General features: G+C 42.0%; 1 protein-coding gene across 1 annotated transcript in view; it reads right to left on the bottom strand.

Annotated features, from left to right (window-relative positions):
* Nucleotides 1–9,337, bottom strand: part of LOC121439852 (LON peptidase N-terminal domain and RING finger protein 3-like) — a 188,102-nt gene extending 178,765 nt beyond the window's left edge. Inside the window, exon 1 of the mRNA XM_041640464.1 lies at nt 9,265–9,337. Within this exon, the coding sequence (XP_041496398.1) occupies nt 9,265–9,337 (73 nt within the window). The remainder of the gene's footprint in view (nt 1–9,264) is intronic.
* Between the last annotated feature and the right edge of the window lie 7,167 nt (nt 9,338–16,504).

Here is a 16,504-nt window from a genome sequence, read left to right as displayed (position 1 = left end):
GAGAGAAAAGTTAGAAGGGAAGGAGGGGGGACCTGGGGAATCAGGAGAATTGGGATAAAGGAAAGGTGGATAGGGGAGCACGGAACCACAATTCTTAGTTAAGGGAACCACTTTAGGGTGAGCAAGAGATTTGACCCTAGAGGGGTTCCCAATTGCCCAACATGAGGTTCCCAGTTAGTTCCTTGGGCAGCTGAGGATTCTGAACCTGAAATGACCCTATCCTAGAGCAATATTGACGAATATCTTGCATATCATCATTGAACCTTCATCTGGTGATGGATAGAGATAGAGACAGAGACCCACACATGAGCACTGGACTGAACTCCCAAGGTCCCAATGAGGAGCAGAAGGAGGGAGAACATGAGCAAAGAAGTCGGGACCACGAGGCGTGCACCCACCCACTGAGACAGTGGAGCTGATCTACTGGGAGCTCACCAAGGCCAGCTGGACTGTGACCGAAAAAGCATGGGATAAAACCGGACTCTCTGAACATGGCGAACAATGAGGCCTGATGAGACACCAAGGACAATGGCACGGGGTTTTGATCCTACTTAATGTGCTGGCTTTGTGGAAGCCTAGCCAGTTTGGATGTTCACCTTCCTAGATATGGACGGAGGGGGGAGGACCTAGGACTTACCACAGGGCAGGGAACCCGGACTGCTCTGTGGACTGGAGAGGGAGGGGGAGAGGAGTGGGGGGAGGGGGAGAAGGATGGGAGGAGGGGGAGAAGGGTGGGAGGAGGGGGAGGGAAATGGGAGCCTGGGAGGAGGTGGAAACTTGTTTTTTGTTTATGTTTTTTTTCTTCTTTTCTTAATAAAAAAAATTATAAAAAAAATAAAATGTATGTTTATTGTTTTTAAAAAATCCTTCTTGTTACATGTATACACAAATATTACTATATAAATACAACCTGCTGAGATCATTTAGTGTTGTTCTTATATACATGGTACATGATTTTTTTAGCGGTCACCATTGGGTATTGAACAAAAATAATGAGGATCATTCCTGAGTTACACTGCTTCTCCCTCTCTGAGCAACTGTAAATTGATTATAGCTCTTCATTTAGGCATGAGACTGTATGAGATTTCCCCCACCCTTGTTAACACAACAAACAGCAATGCTGTTGTGCAGGTAATCTTTGGACAACCATACAATTGAGATTGTATGGGTTTACGTGCCCTGTCATAAATAGAAGACAACTCTGTCGTAGCACATATCCTAGTCTTAATGCTCTTAGAATCTTCCCTTCCCATCTGCTGGAATGTCTCCTGAGCCTTAACTGTGGGTTTTTTGTTGCAGATGTAGCAGTGGGCACCCAACAGTCAGTTGTCTGCATTTTGACAAGTTGTGGATTTCTTTAATGGTCTCTGTTTGCTGCAAAAACAAACTGCATTGATGAGGGAAGAGACCTACACACATTTGTGGGTCTAAGGATCAGGATTTAAAATTTAGTTAGAAATTATACCGGTTTAGGGAAGTGATGATAATAGTTTCTTCTTTAGAGTCCATATACTTACTAGCCACAAACAGTTAGCTAGGTTTAAAATACCAGACATGAATGCCCTCCAATATGGATTTAAGTCCAATTAGAAGACTTTTGGTTACCACCAAGATATATGTTCCACTATTGGTAATATTTTATCATGCTGGTTATTATTGTGGTTCATATGCTTCACATCGGTAAGATTGTAGATTGTTTTTCTCCTTGGCAATTTGCATACCACTTTCTGGTACTATGAGAGTTAGTCCTCAGGGAAGAGTGACTGCCATGTGAATTCCAGCTTGATTCCTCTAAGTCCAAAGTGTACATTGCCTTCAGCAATAGGCTATTACTTTCAAGTTCTGGGAGGCAATCTAATACGATGAAAATAATTGGTCCTGTTTTGGGAGTCTCTTGACTGAACAACCTGAAGAAATATTCCCCATGCCTCCCACTGATGGTTCTGTTAGATAGTCTCTTAGAAGGAGCACTGTCACTACAAGTTACATAACTTCATTTATATATGTATACACATGGAGTTATATATTATATGTTTTAAACTTAGTCATGCTTCCCTCTGACTTTTCCAAACATCTTTAGTTTTATCCCTACTCCTCTTTCTTCATCTGTGTTGTCCTCTCTTTCCACTTCTTAAAGTATACACTCATCTTTTTCATTTTCCATTTCTTAATACCTGTGTCCTGCTATCACCTTATATGAAACCTTTTCTTTACTCACCCTCATTCTTTTTTGCTAAATTAGTTTCTGCAGCTTCTCCAGATTATTACACATATCTAACGTTCCCCCAAATAACAGAAAATGTGGGGCATTTGTCTGATCTCATTAGTACAACATTTTTTGGTTTTATCCTCAAATCTGAAATTTTCATTTTCTTCTACAGCTGAACAGAATATTATTTTTGTGTAGGCCACACATTTGCATTATCCACTCATTGTTTGAAGGTTTGCAAAGAAGTAAAAAATTCACCCTGAATTAAAAAAAAAACAGCTTCTTCAACAAATGGTACTGGGGAAACAGAATGTCCATAAGTAGAAGAATGAAATTAGAACCATATTTCTCACCCTGTACAAAAATCAACTTTAAGTGAATCCAAGACCTCAGTATTAAGCCTAAAACCCTGAAAATGCTAAGAGAAAACTTAAGCAGATCCCTAAAATATATATGTATAGCAAGTGACTTTCTGAATATATCTTTATTTGTTCAGTAATTGAAGAATACAATTGAGAAATGGTACTTCATAAAATTAAAAAGCATCTGTATGGCATGGAAACACCAGAGTGAAAACAAAGTCTGCAGAGTAGAAGAGACATTTTGTCAGGTATACATCCAATAGGGGCTTAATATTCAGAACTTATAAACAACTAAAAAAATTCAAAAAAATTCATGTGACCCAATTAAAAGATGGACTATCCATTTGAACAGACTAGTCTCAAAAGAAAAATAATGGCTAACGAAATCTTTAAAAGTATTCAGTATCCTTCTCAATTAAGGAAATTAAAACTACTTTAAAATACCATCTTACGCCAATCAGAGTATGATGAAGAAAACATCTGACAAAAAATGCCAGAGTTGACACAAGGAAAGGGGAACACTTATTTACTTTGTTGGGATTGCTAACTGGAGCATCCAAAAACATAAAATCCTATTGTATAGATACACTGTGTTCATTGCTACTCTACTCATAGTAAGCAGGAAATGGAAACTACCTCAGTACTTATAAAATCATTTCTGAGAATATTTGCAAAATATATATCTCACATTCAATCGAGGTCACACCAAGAAAAATCCATTTTGTACATAATCATATTTTCTGAATGATAGATTTCTTTGTGCACACGTGTTTAATAAATATTTATTGAACTAATAACATTGTAAGTCTTGCCCTTGTAGTTCAGAAACTGTATGACATAAAAAGGGTTAAATTTCTTCAGCTGGAAAATATAAAAACTGGGTGGTCACCAAGTAGAGTGGAGGTGGAAATGAAGGGCTATGGATGAGGGTAAGGGTACAGAAGTGTGTAACTGAGATCTATAAGTCCAAGTATGTTTAACACCTAAATCTATTTCCATATTTTAAACAACACACCTAGAAATCAGCATGCCAAATGAACAAATTGTTAGTGAGGACTATACAAGGAAATATCCGTGAAATTATTTTTTCCAGTGGAAAAAATGTGTTGGAGAAGGGCTGCTTGTTTTTTTCAGCCACCCAGCTCGCTTAGCCCCGAAATAATCACACAGGAACTGTATTAATTAAATCAGTACTTGGCCTATTTGCTCTAACTTCTTATCAGCTAGCTCTTACATTTTAATTTACCCATTTCTGTGAATCTGTGTATAGCCATGTGGCTGTGGCTGACTGGCTCAATTTCCAGTGTCTGGTCTCTGGTGGCTCCATGGCTTCTCTCTGACCCCGCTCTTCTTCCTCCCAGCTAAAGCCTAACTTTCCCTGCCTACCTAAGTTTTACCCTATCAATAGGCCAAGGCAGTTTCTTTATACATTAATGGCAATCACAGTACACAGAAGCCATTCTCACATTAAAAATGATACAAATATACCTGGCAATCTGGTGAGACTAGAGTTAAAGCAAATCCTGAAGTATCCACAGGGAGTGGAGAAGGTTTGGATTCTAATTCTGTAATGTTGTTCAATGTGTAGCTTTCAACTTCTTACAGTGTTTGTATTGTTCAAAACACATGTTTATCAAGTAAATGATGGAGGTTGAAGGCAAAGTCTGCATCTTTAAAATATAAAGAAGAAATTAATACTTTTTACTTCACATATTTGATGGATCTGTTTACAATCTGTGATGATCATAATGGTGCTGGTTATAATAGTGACCTTTTTGGTGGTATCCCAACCCCCCTCATTCTCTTTTTCTATTCATTTTAATGACTTTGTGCTACAAACAGTCAGGCAGTGCTCAGGGCATACCTCCTTCCTGATGGCCTGGATGAGTCTGCCAGAAGGCCCTGATTATGAGGTTACAATGAGGAGTACTGGCGTCATCTGCAACATATAAGGCAGGACAGCAGGCAGCCCCTGACAGTTATCACAGGAGGCTCGCCTGCTAGATCTGGCAGCGGATGCTCCCTGTGTCTGGTGCCAAAGAATGAAGGCGCCAAAGAATGAATATGAGTATCTTATTCATTCTTATTTGTAGCATTATCATTGCCTTCATCATTTTCATTGCGAAGATACTACAGGTAAGCTGTGTGTGGGAGGAAACTGTCCTAACATTAAAGTACCTCAACACAAGGTCAGAATGTGTTTCTTAAGACCACAGAAAGAGGAACAGACCTTGGGTAAGAACATCAAATGCTGCCTGCCCTCTCCAGAGAGCCCTGGCTTTATGTCTCTCCTGCATGGCGTTCCCAAACTTTCATCACTGTATTCAATAGTTATGGTAAGTTAGGAGATAGACATAGGTAGCTAATTATCTGGTCACTTTTCAACCAACCTCTCATTCACCATGAGAGACAGGAGAGCTGAAAGTGCATGCTCCCTACCCTAAAAACTCATCTTAAAATTCGGTTCTTTCTGTTCTTTTCTCACGTCTCTGATGGTATCCTCTCTAAATGTCAGTTCGCTAGTGTTGGTTTAAAGATATAAGTAAAATGATTTTACAATAGGATTAATGACACATGTCAAGGCTAATATTGAACTTCCGAAGGCAAGAAGGCTTTGCAACCATGATTTTTCTTGAATCGTTGCCTGCACGAAACAGTTTAATGATTTTCTCATATTTTGTAGGATTTCTGTTTACTGAGAGTTACCTTTTTGTGTTGAAACATTTTAATTTCATGTAGTTAAATTTATTAATTGTTGAGGCTGTTTCCTGTGATATTAGAGTCCTGTTCTAAAAGTCCCTCCCTATACTTTTAATCTTGGAGTGCATTCCCTATCCTTGATCATGTACAAAAATCAATTCAATATTTAACAATATCTAGATTTTAAATCATGGTTCCATTTTAAGAATCAGTCTCTTTCCCTCATTTCTCTCATTGCAGCCTACTCTATCTCTCCCTGGATCCAAGTTCCTCTTTCTCTCTCCCACCATGGCTTTGGGAACTTATGGCTATTCACAAGTATAATCAGCCCTAAATATGTGGGTTTTTGTTTGTATTATTTGTTTTGTTTTGGTACTTAAAGTTGCAAGTGAAATGCTTTTAAGTAAGGATCAAAGACAGGGTTTGAAGCTACTACTGAACTTCCCAAGGCAAGATATTACAAGGTGACATCCATTTTTTCCTTCAGTCTCTGCTTGTGCAAAACGTACATGTCAGTCAACATCACCCTTCAATGCATTCTAATCTATATCTCTTGGGGGAAAACCTGTTCATTATCATAAATAAGTTATCACGAGGAAGATTTTGGAGATGTCTAGGCTCCAAAGAACCTCAGAGTTGTAATTTCTTTTACAGATAACTGATTATGAAAGGTCACCCAACTCAAGACCCTTGATACTACTAAGAACAACTCCTGTTCGGTCATTAAGAATCACTGCTGTGAGTGTCCCAATCAACAACATCAACCAGGCTATGCCAGTGTCTTTTCCTAGACCATTAGGCTCACACAGAAGAATTTTCACCAATCTGATCATGATGCACTGTCAAATAACCAAAGCAGACCAATTCATGTCTGTGAAGGGTACATCTGGCCGAACAAAGCCTAGGCGAGACCTCTTCTGAGAATTCCAATAGAAAGCTACAACTGAAACAACCAATAAAATTCCCTGCATGGGATGAACTGATATTGTTTCTTACAAATGAGTTTTTATTTAAAGAAGTGTGGTGCCAGTCAGCTAGTCCAGACACCTACTATATGCTTGTATTTAAAAACTAATTTACATGTATTTGTAATACATATTTTATGAGGTAATGATCTAGAATCACAATACAGAAAAAGCAAGTTTGAAAGTTGGGTATTTGACAGGAAGTTGTAGTTAAAAGTTTACAGCTGAAATATAACAATCTGAAATTCAACCTATTTGAAAAGTTTCAGAATCAAAAGATTGCAGCATAATATCGCAGTTGTCTACAAGTTTTATGAAAATGGGAGAAATTACATTGACCTGTTTTCTAGTAGAAAAACAACTGTTTTTGTCACTGAATGCATGTTGTAAGAACTATCATTGGGCATCCTAAAATAAATATATTTTTATTTTTAAAACCATCTTATTTTACATACCAATAACAAAATTACCTCCCTCTCCCTTCATTTTACTTCCCCCATATTCCACCCATCCACTCCTTAGAGAGGATGAGGCCTCCTATGGGGAGTCAACAAAGTCTATCTAGGCTGAGCATAGGGAATGGGCTCCAAAGAGCCAATTCATGCACTAGGGATAAATACTGGTTCCACTGCTGATGGCCCCACGAACTTCCCATAAGGCCTAGTTTCGTTTGATAGTGGTTCCACATTGTCAGTCCTGGGTCAGTGAGCTCCCACTAGCTCGAGTCAGCTATTTCTATGGGTATCTTCGTCATGGTCTTGGCCCATTTGCTAACAATATCGTTCCTCCCTCTCTATGACTGGACTACAGGAGTTCGGCCCTGTGCTTTGCTGTGGATCTCTGCATCTGCTTCCAGATTCTTTTCATCTTAATCACTGTATGTGAATAAATGTTACAGACAGAATGCTCACAAAGGATTCTATTAAATACTACTTCATTAAGTAGTGTTTTGGAATATTTTTGACATGAGGACATACAGATGACTTTTGTCTTATTGTTGAAAATGTTCAATCAAGGGAACGTTAATCTATAATGTAGGAAAAGTTAATCTACAAAGTGGGCATGGCAAGAAAAATCTTGAAACGTGGACTGATTTCAGTCTTATAATAGTTTTCTATCTGTTACTAAAATTATAATAAACTTAGTTGCTTAGAACTTTATTGCCCAATAGTTGTGAGCGTAGAAGTCTAATGTGGATCTGCCTGGGCAAAAATTAAGGTGCCAGAATTTCTGTGTTCTTTCCAGAGGTTTCAGGTGGCTTTAAAGCTGTCTACATTTTTTGGCTTGTGGCTTCTTTCTCCATCTTCAGAGGCATCTGTGTTGCATATTTCTGCTTTGGATTCCAACACCATGTCACTACTTAAACACAGATTGAGAAAAGAATATGTGGCCCCCTCCCACCCTGCAGATTATCCTATTATCAGAAAAAAGAAAGGCAGGAATCTCTTCTCAGTAGTGGAGACTCTGTGGCCAGGTGCAGAGGATTTGGGGCAGAATAGGGAACCTTTGGAGTGCATAATTCCATATGCAAATCTGTTGTCTGCTGTCTCAACTGTTAAATACCAGTGGGAGGCAGGTATGTTCTCAGTAGTTTCCCAAATCTCAACAGTCTGCTGAATCTGTTATCAGCTCCTCAACTTTCCTGTCCTAAGTTTCTCATCCCACCCAGGATTTTTTGGTTATTAGCCTTTCACTTCAGACCTGGAGGACAGATAAAAGAAGAGGGGAGGATGTATCTTTAATTTAGAGTACTGTAGCAGCCAAAGAGTTGGTTCTGAAGGATGTTAAACTCACCTGAAATTTGAGGCTTTCTGAGAGATGGTCAGGCTGAGAGGTTAATTGATACAAAGAGAACCTCAATCCAATTGTTTTAGCTCTGGGTCCTTAACAAGGATGTCCAGAGCGACCAGAAGAGGAATGAATTAGATAGCTTGTGAGTCTTTTTCAGAAGTCATCTGAACTGCTGTTAGGGATTGGAGGGCTCAGACCACTCTAAGTGCTTTCAAGCTGCCAAAAAGGGCAATATAGCAGAGACATTAGTTAAAGTGCTTCATGTAATTATTCAGCCACCCATAAGGCTGCACTTCTGGGTCCTAAAGGCAGACCCTTGGGAACAAAGGGCCCATATGACCTACATGTACACATGAGTGGTTACCTCCACTAAAGCCCTTGTGCGCATACATGGGTTGCCCACCATCTGCGTCATCATTATTTGACATACCCACGCAAAACCCCTGTGCACATGAGCAAGGTGGCCTTTAAAATCTGGATGCGCCATCTTTGTCTCTCTCTCTCTCTCTCTCTCTCTCTCTCTCTCTCTCTCTCCCTCTCGCTCTCACCCTCTCCACCCCCCCCACCGCCACCACGCATACACTATTCACTATTTAGTCAGGCCTGTGAGAACCTTCTTTCTCTAATAAACTCCTAAGTGGGTTTGTTTCTGTCTTCTGTCTTCTCACTCGCGCTGGACATTTCATTTGGTACCGAGACTAGAGAGATTTTCCCATTCCAGACCCCTATCCCAGGGCCAGAATTTCCAGCCCCAGGCCTCTATCCTGGGGCTGGGATCTGCCTCGGGTTCCTGGGACCAGAATTGCAACTGGGGATTTTCTCGAAAACAACCCACATATTCCATATGCCTGAACACGACCTCTCAGAACTACACAGGCTTCCAACAGTGAGTGTTCCCATTCTGGTCAGCTTAACTGCTTCTTTGAACCCAAGGAATTGACTGGTTGAGCTCCCGGCAACCTTCTGTAGTTCTAGAGACAGGAGAACTGTCCCCAGCCACAGTCTTCAAGGCACTGGTTATTCCCTTTGCTGGCATTCATCTGTGGTTTGCTTCCCTTACTTAAGCTTGTGTTTGGAATGACCCAGGACCAACCCACCCACTACTGAGGGCCCAGGGTCCCTCAGATCTTTCTTTCTCTTTTTTTCTTTTCATTTCTTTTCCTTTCCTTTTTTTTTTCCTGAGGCTGCTCTGGCCTCCCTGGGTTCGGGTCACAGACTGGATTCAGCCAGGCCTTACCTTCCCATTCTTGGCTTGAGGGGACATCCACATGAGTCTTGCAAAGGTCACGCTGATTTACACCCCGCTCCATCGTCAAGAGATGTCTTATGTGGAGCCCTTGTGGTGTCGCTGTTTTGCGGGTTTACATGGCTGTAACCATGGGAAGCAAACCTTCCAAGCCTATCAATCCAGCTTTCCCCCTGGGGTGCCTTTTAGAGTCCCTACAACCTCAGGCCTTAATGCCCTACCTACAGATTCCCACACTTATCCATCTTTGTTCAAAAAATGGCCTCGTTACAATTTAGATGGCAATCTAAAGTGGCCACCTAATGGCACCTTTAATCCTGATAGTCTACAGAAGCTTTCTAACTATTGTCAGCGCACAGGCAAATGGAAGGAGCTTTCCTACATCCAAGTCCTTTTCTATTTAAGCTCTAAGTCTAAGCCCTCTGTTCTTGCAAACTGTTCACCTGCTCACATGTTTCTGGCTATGCCATCTGCTCCTAAGGAAACTCCACTTCCTCTCTGGACCCAGCTAAGAAACCTCTGCCTTTTCGACCTCAGCAGGAAGTTATCCCTATTCCCTCAGTCTCTACTCCTGCTCCTTCGGCCCCAGCTCTTACCCCCACCTCTTTAGCTCCTTCAGCTGTCTCATCACCTCCAGCTTCTCACTCTGCGGCTCCCTATCTCCCCTTCCCACCTGCTCCAACAGCCCCACTAAATCATTCTTCCTCTTCAGTGCCTGGCCTCAGCAACTGCCCTGCTCTGGCACTTGCTTTTATTCCTCTTATCACACATTTGCGTGCCACCATGGAACCTAACTCTAACCAAACCAAGCCCATTACAGTTCTCCCATTGTGAGAGGTGGCCAGCGTAGATGGATTGATTAGGGTACATGTTCCTTTTCCACTCTCAAAACTTTCCCATATAAAAAAATTACTGGGTTCCTATATGTCTAATTCTACCACTTTCATAAAACAATTCCAATCTTACCTAATCTTATAATCTCACCTTTCATGATATTTATACGATTCTATCTAATTACCTACTTCCTGAAGAGTGCAGGCGAGTTTGGGAGCAGGTCAGGCAACATGCAGATGAGATTCACCAAACTCTTGCCTCTTACCCTCCCAAAGCAGAGGTGGTTCCAGAGCAAGAGTCACACTGTGATTATAATACTTTGGGTGGGATTTTAGCTAGGGACCAGTTTTTGACTTGTCTCCTGGCAGGTCTCCGTAAGGCTGCCCTCAAGCTGGTAAACTATACTAAGCTCTGTTGTAGAAGCTGTGGGCCTGCTTTCATTCCGCCCGGCTCCCACACGGCTAGCTTTACACCAGAAATAACAACACACAAACTGTATTCTTTTAAACACTGCTTGGCCCATTAACTCTAGCCCTTACAGGGTAATTCTGACATCCCGATCAACCCATCTCTAATAATCTATGTAGCATCAGTCTTACCGGGAAAGATTCAGCATGTCTGACCTGGCAGCTTGCTTCATGGCATCTGCCCAGGAGAGGGGAGCATGGCCTCTGAGCTCACTTTCCTCTTCCTCCCAGCATTCTGTTCTGTTTACTCCACCCACCTATGTTTTAACCTATGAGGGTCAAGCAGTTTCTTTATTATAATTAACCAATGACCTTCCTCCATCAAAGCTCTCAGAGATCATTCAGGATACAAAGGAAAATCCTTCCACATTTTTGGAACGCCTCACAAAAGCTCTGTTACAGTATACTAACTTAGATCCAGAAACTACAGAAGGCAGACAGTTACTCATGACCCATTTTTTAAGCAGTGCTACTCTGACATTAGGGCTAAACTTAGACGTTTGGTGAAAGGACCATTGACTGTGCAGGCAAAAGTGCTAGAGTTGGCTTTTAAAGTGTACCATGCAAGAAAGGACAAAGCCCGCAATCACTGTCACATGTTAGTCATGGCCTCCCAACTGGCTGAGGTGACAGACCACCCGATCCCTGCTGTCTATGTTGCTCCCTTGCCCTCCGGGGCTTGAGAATCACCAGGTCTGTATTTCAAATGTGATAAAACTGGTCACTGGGCCCAAGCATGCCCTAATCCTCATCTTAGTCCCATGAGACCTTGTCCAAGGTGTCATAGGGAAGGTCATTGGTCAGTAGAGTGTCCTTGTGCACATAGTGGCATGGAGACATTGGGCCCAGAAAATTCCCAAGTTGACCTTCTATGTCTGGCCATAGATGAGTGAGGCTTGCTGGGCTCCTTGACTGGACCACAACCATCATCTGTAATGAGGAGCCATGGGTACTCATCATGGTATCAGGATGACCCATCTCCTTTCTCTTGGATACCTGAACCACATACTTGGTACTGAGGGAATTCTGGGGGGGGGGGGTACTTCTCCTTCTAGTTTCCCTATTGTCGGGGTAGGGGGACAGCTTTATTTACCTCAGCAGACCCCACCAATTAACTGTGTGTTTAGGGGTATTTATCTCACTGACTCATTTTTAGTTATGCCAACCTGTCCAATACCTCTCATGGGAAGGGATTTATTTTTTTTAACAATGGTAGGAGCTTCTATTTCCATTGCTCCCATTCACCTTACCCCAGACTTGCCAACAGCTCTATTCCTTCTTCTCCCAGCCTCTCAACCTCTCAACTCTAACATGTCTTTTCCTCTACCAACCTCCCAGGTGGACCCCCAAGTCTGGGACACCCCAAACCCCTCCATTGCTAAACACAATTCCCCCATTGTTATTCAATTACAAGACCCCACTAAGTACATTACCCAAGCTCAGTAACCCCTCTCTCTCCATAGCCTTAAGGGACTTAAGCCTATTATTTCTGACCTTTTAAGGAAAAAGCTACTTCGCCCCACTTCTTCTCCCTTTAACACCCCTGTACTTGCTGTTAAAAAAAAATTAATGAAACCTATCATCCGGTTCAAGACCTCCAGTTCATTAACTCTGCAGTGGTCCCTCTTCATCCTGTAGTTCCTAATCCCCTCACCCTTCTATCCAATATCCCTCCAGGAACCTTCCACTTCTCAGTTCTAGACCTCAAAGATGCCTTTTTCTCTATTCCTCTCAGCCCTCAATCTCAAAACATCTTTTCCTTCACCTGGACTGATCCTGATACTTCTCCACACAACTCACCTTTACTGTCCTTCCCCAGGGATTCTGGGACAGCCCACACCTGTTTGGCCAGGCTTTAGCTTCTGACCTGCTCTCACTGTCTCTCCTTAAATCTAAGCTCATACAGTATGTGTATAACATTTTACTTTGTAGCCCATCATTGGAGATCAGCAAAATTGATACCTCTGCTCTTTTAAATTTCCTGTCCAAAAGGGGCTATAGAGTCTCACCTTCTAAAGCCCAACTGTCTACCCCTCAGGTCATTTATTTGGGATTAACTATAACCACAACCCAAAAGGCTATTACTCTAGACAAAAAAAAAAAAAAAAAAAAAACTAATTCAGTCTCTTGCAGTTCCTTCCACCAAAGAAGAGATTTTATCGTTTCTAGGAGTAACTGGCTTCCTGCATTTCTGGATCCCCTCTTTTTCTCTCCTCGCCCGCCCCTTTTATGAGGCAGCTCTCAGCTCTCTGCATGAGCCCCTTCTCCATCTTGTTACCAAACCCTTCCAGAGACTCCAGGAAGCACTTATAAAGGCTCCAGCTCTTCATCTTCTAGATTTAACTCACCCCTTTTCTCTTTATGTAGCAGAGAAGGAGGGATATGCCTTTGGGGTCCTGGGACATCAACTGGGACCTTCTTTTGCACCTATAGCATACCTGGTAAAGAAGATGGACTGTACCACTCAGGGCTGGGCACCCTGCATACATGCTTTAGAGGCCGGTGAGTTTCTTATTTGTGAGTCAAAAAAACTAACCTTTGGGTCATCCACTACTGTCTTCTCCCATAATCTGTCCTACCTCTTAATTTACAAAGGCTTACAAACCTTGCCCCCTTCCTGAGTTCTTTCCCTCCAGGTGGCACTAGTAGAAGATGCCACACTCACTTTCTGGTACTTCCCACCCCTTAATATTTCAAATCTCCTACTTCAACCTAATGTTAATGATTCCTCATCTCACTCCTGCATAGAGATCTTAGAGGATCTACTGCCCCACCCCTCACATATACAGGAGGGCAAACTGTCCCAGGCCACTTATACCTGGTACACAGATGGCAGCTCCTTTTTATGTGATGAGACCCATAGATCAGGCTAAACACTAGTATCAGATATGGAGATAGTGGAAGCACAGGCACTCCCTACCCATACCACTAACCAACAGGCTGAGTTGATAGCTCTTGCCTGTGCCTTCCAGTTAGCAAAGGGACAATATTTAAATGTTTACACAGACTCCAAATATGCCTTTCATATCCTCCTGTCCCATGTGGCTATCTGGAAGGAGCACAGGCTTCTTATAATGGAAGGAGGATCCATAACTAACTCAGGTTACATTATGGACCTGTTAAAAGCCTCCCATCTCCCCAAAGTTATAGGAATTATTCACTGTCAGTCTCATCAGACCAACAGTTTCATTATTTCTAAGGGAAATAATCGGGCTGACTGAGCAGCCAAAACAGCAGTATTCCAAAGCCCAAACCTACCTCAGTCACCTCAGGGGGTTCATACAGTACAGCCCACACTCTCAGAGACACTCCCTGACACCCAGCAAATTCTGTCCTACCTACATCAGCTCTTTTATCCTAATAGCAAAGCTCTGTTTCATTTTGTTAAGGCTCACCTCCAACCCACCCCTGAGAACTTAAAGTTCCTAAAAGCTATCACTGCCAAATCTGTCAAAAGTCAGATCTCAAGACCAAATACCATAGCTTTTCTTTTCTCACCCACCAGGCCAGGTGCTCTCTTCCAGGAACTGACTGGCAGCTGGATTTTACTCATATGCCCACGGTTAGAAGAGTTAAATATCTCCTGGTCTTGGTGGATACAATGTCTAGGTGGATTGAAGCATTTCCCACCACTAATAAGAGGGCCCAGACAGTTTCTGATATTCTTCTCCAAGAAATCATCCCCAGTTTGGAATCCCAAACTCTCTTCAGTCAGATAATGGCCATGAGTTTACTTCCCAGATTTCTCAAAACTTGACTAAGGCTTTTAACATCCCTTGGCATTTTCATACCCCATACCACCCTCAGTCTTTAGGGAAAGTAGAACGAACTAACCGTTCCTTAAAAAATTATTCTTGTTAAAATGTCACAGGAACTTCACTTTGATTGGGTAAAACTTCTGCCTCTGGCCCTCCTTAGGCCAAAAGCCCCCTTTTCATCTCGCCCTTTGAACTCGTGTATGGGTAGCCAGTTTTAACCGCCGGCCTCTCAACTAAAATCTCTCCCCTTCCTGATCACCTCCTTACTCCCCTGTTATCCCATCTACACTCCCTATTATGGGACTTAACCAACCTCTCATTACCTCAACCATGGGCTAACTCATGCCCACTGTCGATTAAAATAGGGGATCAGGTATTATTTTCTCCCCCAGACCAATGTCCCTCACCCCTTTCCCCTAAATGACAGGGTCCCCTTAGAGTAATTCTTGTAACTCCCACAGCTGCCAAGCTCGAGGGACTTCCTCATTGGATTCACCTGTCACATCTTTAACTCTTCCAGCTCAAAATATCCCCTCATATACAATAACTCAAACAGAACCCTGTTCCCTTAAGTTCCAGAGGACACCAAGATCAGCCCCTCTCTCTCCAGTACCAAATAAATAAATAAATAAATAAATAAACGTCTCATCCTTATTCATCTCTCTTGTGCCAATATGCTCTCCCTTTTCCTTTTTTTCCTATATACAACTTCTCCATATACCTCCACTGTCATGCTTAAATATCCAATTAACCACTCAGCTGTTATTACAGAAACCATCATTAAACAGAGCCAGAGGTACAAGGACTGTCAAAGCCCAGGTGGTAAGAAACAATAATAAATTTATAGCCCCAAACTCTAAAAAAAAAAAAAACTCACGAAGCAGACTTTAACATAACAGGCTTATCACTGACTGCAGCAGTCACTCCTGGATGAATGTTAAGGTAATGCCATGATGCAAAATTTACTTCAGGTAAAACATTAAAGAGTCTAATAATTTTTCTTTTCAATAATTTCCTCCTTCTTCCTTCCACCATTTTCCATTCTATGGTTATAATCATAAACTATTAACATGTCTAAAATTTATTTCTTTTTCAAACATTTTTATAAGCTCCAGGGAGTCAATTTGACCTACCTAAACGAACCAGACTTGCCCGGAATAAGTATCATTTAATTCTTTTCTTGTCATTCCTGGTATTGGGAACCCCTAAACCCCCTCCCCTTCTATCTTCCATCTTCGAACTCTCCTCTATTAAACACTAGGATCTAAAATTTTTTTTCCTCCCAAACATAATTTTTTCTTTCCAGCATTTTGCGAGGTTCAAGCTACCAGTCGACCTAGTTCCTCAGAGCCCAGAAAATATAGCTGTGATCAGCCACCCCAGGATGTGGTCAAACATCCCAACTCCTTGATGCCCACAAAGTCAGTGTGAAGCAGTCATGAGAGACCTTGCGGTGCCCCATTCCCACCCATTAAGAGCCTCAGTTCCCTAAATTTTTATAATAAACAAAAGGGTGGAATGTAATTATTCAGCCACCCATAAGGCTGCACTTCTGGGTCCTAAAGGCAGGCACATGTGGGTGGACCCTTGGGAACAAAGGGCCTGCATGACCCACGTGTTTGCATGATTGGTTACTTCCACTAAAACCTCTGTGCTCTTGTGTGGGTCACCGGCCATCTGCATCATCAGCGTTTGACATACCCACGCAAACCCCCTGTGCGCATGTTCAAGGCATGGGTTGCTTATCATCAGCGTCTGATGTAGTCACATCTTTTCCCTGTAAGCATGTGCTAGGTGGCCTTTAAAAGCTGGACGTGCCATCTTTGCTCTCTCTCTCTCTCTCCCCCACCATACACCATTTAGTCAGGCCTGCGAGCATCTTCTTTCTCTAATAAACTCCTAAGTGGGTTTGTTTGCATCTCATGTCTTTTCACTCGCATTGGACATTTCACTTCAGATGGATGCCGGTGTAGGGGCTTCAATAAAGTTTAAAAGTTGCAAAAGATAGACTAGCCATCTGAAGACAGTATGCATTCTTGGTGTGTTGTGGTAGCATGTGTAACATACAAAAATCTGATACTATTAGTACTATTAGAATTATTACTAAGAGTGTAGTTAAGAAAATATTTGGGACAGTTTTGTCCTTATTGCAGGAAGAGACCCTGCAAGAAA

Source organism: Microtus oregoni, unplaced genomic scaffold (assembly GCF_018167655.1).
Source record: "Microtus oregoni isolate MIOR12 unplaced genomic scaffold, Mior012 000063F_ref0000156, whole genome shotgun sequence".
NCBI classification, from domain to species: domain Eukaryota; kingdom Metazoa; phylum Chordata; class Mammalia; order Rodentia; family Cricetidae; genus Microtus; species Microtus oregoni.
The sequence above is the reverse complement of the archived record's forward strand: the minus strand, read 5'-3'. Positions and strand labels throughout refer to the sequence as shown.